Source organism: Apium graveolens, chromosome 5, assembly GCF_009905375.1.
Source record: "Apium graveolens cultivar Ventura chromosome 5, ASM990537v1, whole genome shotgun sequence".
Classification (NCBI taxonomy): Eukaryota; Viridiplantae; Streptophyta; class Magnoliopsida; order Apiales; family Apiaceae; genus Apium; species Apium graveolens.
In genome coordinates this window covers 56,157,781-56,162,513 of record NC_133651.1, presented here as the reverse complement: position 1 = coordinate 56,162,513, position 4,733 = coordinate 56,157,781, and the positions used below count along the sequence as shown (strand labels likewise).

Sequence of the window (4,733 nt, the reverse complement as noted above, 5' to 3'; positions counted from 1 at the left end):
GTTGGATTAGCTTTTACAAACTCCTCAACCTTTTTGGCCCAATTAAAATACGCCCGAAAATAATAAGTGAGGTTTTCACAATATATCTAATAATCTTTACCGAATTTGATGGAGTCTGTCTTCAAGGCCCCAACACAACATATAAATTAAAAAAGGTTTGTTGATTGATGTATTTTTATCTTTTATAAATCACAAATAAAACAATTATTTATAGTCCTTTCTCCTACAACTAAAGATCATTTTTTATAACCAAGAAAGACCATATGTATACTGAGGATGTACAAAGCTCTATATTTTGGTAAGTGAAATTATAAATTTAATATTGTCATTGTTATACAGGTTTGGGTGAACTACTGTGAGTATTGTTATCGGCTATATGTACAACAATCTGTCAATAAATTAAATCCAACTAACCATAGCTTAACAATATTTATAATGATATACTGGGTTCATTGTATAAAAAGGGACTGGGAGTGGTTAATGGTTAGTGAACTATGGGTTAAAATATTTTCCCCATAAAGTCGGGGGAAGTGCAAAAGGTTTAGGACCAGATTCGTAGAAAGATTATTGAAAATTGTGACATCCCTCAAATCCGGGGGTCTGGATTTGACGTCAGCACATGAAAACACTTTTAAAACACTTTTGAAAACCTGTATTTTTGAAAGGAGAATAAAAATCAAAGCATTTAAAAACCTGAACATTTCAAAAGAATTTAAAAAAAACAGTTTAACCCCCTAAAAATAGGATTGCATACAGGTTACATCATTGAAATTAGAATCAACCACTATTATTAATAAACAATATCTTTTACAATATCAAGTCATCTTCGATAAAAAGAATCACTACTACTTTATTTGCAAACCTGATTTAACCCTGAATCTCAATAAAGAACTTTAACTCAAACCCTTCTCCATAAATTCCCTGGATACCTTCTTTGACCTCTGGATAACTTAACCACTCATGCTCTCCGTCTAGCCTTAGCCTTAAACATTATCGTACTCGAGAAACTCATCTTTACGCCTTTCTTAAATGGTTAAAAGAAAAGCAAGGGTGAGCAACAATGCTCAGTAAGTGCAAATATAACAATAACAAATTTTTAATAGTTTATCACGAACTCACACGCTCAGGGTTTTATATAAAAAGATTTATTCATCTTTGTATCAATTGAAAACTAGGAAATTCAATCATTCAAAAGAATTATTGAATTGTACTTATCTCATTTTAACTAAAAACTAAAGGTTATGTTGCTGATCAGTCACGCACTAACCCCGGATATGGCACACATCCATGTTCTCTATATTGGATTCAAGGCACACATTGGCCTAAGATGACCACGAATTTGGTCTGATCACGAATCAGGTCCACGTACTTTTTAAAAACAATCCAATTCTAATAATTTAATCCTATAAAAACATTCATTTCCATGAACAAAATCATAATCAGCAATTATAAAACATTTAACTAAAAACAACATTTGCATTTGGTAATCAAATCTTGTACGACAAGAGTTTCAACCTTGTGATAACAAAGGGTTGGTATTTATAAAACAAAATCAGGTATACAAGGGTGTGTATTCATTAAAGGAAATGAATCTGGAAATTTTGAATCTGGAAATTCATTAAAGGAAAAGCTTTAATCCCTTTTTCGTTTCACTCGATTTCGAATTACAATTCGAATGATATGGTCAAAACAGTTTTTTGACTCTCCTATCAACATATAACAAACTAAACATATAGCATACATCACATAACACATAACTCAAATCGTCAAAGCATTCGACTCGATAGGCTTAAAACTGAAATCGAGTCAAAATACGACTATTCAATAAACATGCAACTCAGAACCATTTGTAAAATAAGCAACCTTTCGAAACGAAAGAAATTAGGTCTTGAAAGTATTTTTAATGAAAGCAAAATAATTTTCTGAGTCTAGACACGTTCGATTCGTATTAAACGAATGACCGGTCTATTTATTATGAATAAAATAAGAATAATTCAATTAATAATAATATTAATTGAATATTCAATACCTTTATATAATTTTAAAAGCTCGAAATAATTTTTAGAATATTATTTGGCTCTATTGTGGAATAAAAACCTGAGTGCATTAGTATTTAATGTTGGGGTTTGTGAGCTTCGAGCTTTAATGGCTGCTCTTGCGTTCGGGACTATCGGTCCTTGCAAGATGCCTACATATCTCTGTTTTGTAGATAATCAAGCCAAAAACGTAGTTCTATCATGACTTGATTTATGATCATTCAGGATCTCCTGCATTTGTAGTTTGATTTCAAATTTGTCATTTATTTTCCGTACTTTGGTCTTTCGGGACTTTTATTTATTAGATGCTCGTACACTGGTCGACCTTATTCCTCCATTTACTACTAAAAACTAGGAACATGTCTTTCATGTACTAAACATAATAAACCTTCAGGTTCGAGACATGCCAGGTATGAGGCACTTTGTCACCGCTCAGGGTTTCCAACTTGTAGGATCCTCGTCCTAATATTTTCTTGACCTTATACGGCCTTTCCCAGTTAGGGGTTAGCTTTTCTTTCTCTTCAACTCCTGATGCCTCAATCTTTCTTAAGATCAAGTCTTCTTGGTAAAAGAACCTTTCTTTAATCCGTCTATTATAATAGAGGGAGGCTCTTCGTTGATGCTTTGCATTGCGGGTGCTGGCCTCATCTATGACCTCGTCAATGAGATCGAGAGCGAGCCGCATGCCTTCTTCATTGGTTTCCAGTTCATAAGCTTCGATCATAGGGGATCCATGTGTGATTTCAAGGGGCACCACGGCCTCGGTCTGTAAGCCCACATAAATGGGGTAGCTTCAGTTGTCACTTTGCAGGTGGTGTGATATGCCCATTGTATAGGCAGCAACTCATCCACCCACGTATTTCTCGAGCGTTCAACCATCTTCTTAAATCCATCAAGGATGATTCTGTTAGCAACTTCCGCATGCCCATTTTCCTGAGGATGTGCAACCGAGGTGAAGCAAAGTTTTATGCTGTTATCATCGCGATAGTCTCTGAACTCTGCATTATCAAATTGTTTACCATTATCCGTGACAAGGATGCGGGGGATTCCATATCGGTATATCACATTCTCCCAGAAGAATTGGGTAATTTGCTTGGTGGTTATCTTGGCTAGTGCTTTAGCCTTAATCCACTTCGTAAAGTAGTCTATGGCTACCAAAATGAACTTCCTTTGTCCCGATGCTATAAGAACTGATAAATGTAAGCCTCTCTGGGGGCTGTCATACTATTGGAGCGTGCCTCTGGCATCTGTCATATTTCTTCACATAAGCCTTTGCATCGGCTATCATAGTTGGCCAATAGAATCCCAACCGAATTATCTTGTGAGCGAGGGCCCTGCCCCCCAAGTGTTGTCCACAAATCCCTTCATGTGATTTTTTAAGTGTCTCCTCTGCTTCAAGAGGTCTCAAGCACTTCAGGTACGGAATAACAAAGGACCTTTTGTAGAGAAGGCCTTCAATCAATGAGTATCTCAATGCTCTAACCGACAGCTTGCGTGCCTCCTGGGCATCGCCGGGGATCCACCCAGTTTCTAAGTGGGTCTTGATCGGGTCTATCCAACAACTTGTCACACCAACCGGTGCTATCAGATTTATGACATGAATAGTAGGGGTGTTCAATACCTGGAAGTAGATACTTCTCGGATAGTTCTCGATTTCAAATAAAGAGAAATGAGACAAGGCATCCGTCGTAGTGTTCTCCTCTCTCGGAATATGTTCTGCGTACCATTCATCGAACTGAGTCAATATTCTCTTTACGACTCTCAGGTACTTGGCCATAGTATCATCTTTGGTCTCAAACTCTCCATTAACTTGAGCAACTACAAGTCTTGAGTCTTTACAGACCTTTAGATTTTTGGCCCTCACGTCAACGCTTCGTATTTTGCTTCGTTGTTCCTAGTTGGGAAGTCCAACTTTAAAGCATACTCAATCATAAACCCATCAGGGCTTTGCAAAACTAGGCCTGCACCACTAGATTTTATTTTGGACACCCCGTCAAAATGGAGAACCCAATACTCCTTCAGGGTTATTTCTTTATCCCTCTCTTTCTCTCCTCCTTCTGGGGTTACTATCTCTTGCCCCCCGACTTCTGGGTCATTAATGGTGCATTTGATCACGAAGTCTGCTAAAACCTGAGCCTTGATGGTCGTTCGAGGCTTGTACTTGATATCAAATTCTCCTAACTCAATTGCCCATATGATGAGCCTTCCACTGGCCTTCGGGCTATGAAGAATGTTCCTCAAGGGTTGATTCGCCATGACTTTGATATTGTGAGCCTGAAAGTATGGCCCCAACTTCCTCGAGACTGTGATGAGAGCAAGTGTGAACTTTTATGTGGTGGAGTAATTCAACTCTGCTCCATGGAGAACCTTGCTTATATAATATATAGGCTTCTAGAGCTTCTGTTCTTCCTTCACGAGGACTGCACTCACGTCTTGTTCAGATACCGCGAGGTATAAATAAAGAGCGTCCTTCGGACTTGGTTTGGACAATAATGGGGCTTCAGTCATGTACTTCTTTAGATGTTCAAAGGCCTTTTGGCTCTCAGCTGTCCATTCAAAGTCCTTCACCTTCTTAAGGGTTTTGAAAAAAGGCAGGCATTTGTCTTCGGACTTGGAGATGAACCTCCCTAGAGCTGCGATTCTTCATATAAACTTCTGAACGTCCTTGATGGAGCGTGGTGTGATAAGTGGATTTTG

At 37.9% G+C, this 4,733-nt stretch overlaps 1 protein-coding gene across 1 annotated transcript; it reads right to left on the bottom strand.

The window, feature by feature from the left end:
* Positions 1-2,756: 2,756 nt before the first annotated feature.
* LOC141660084 (uncharacterized) lies at positions 2,757-4,292 on the bottom strand. Its single transcript, XM_074467046.1, has 3 exons — positions 4,044-4,292; positions 3,262-3,930; positions 2,757-3,158 (listed from the first exon to the last, which is right to left on the bottom strand). The coding sequence occupies exons 1-3, from the start codon at positions 4,290-4,292 to the stop codon at positions 2,757-2,759; spliced, it is 1,320 nt and encodes a 439-aa protein (XP_074323147.1).
* Positions 4,293-4,733: the final 441 nt, after the last annotated feature.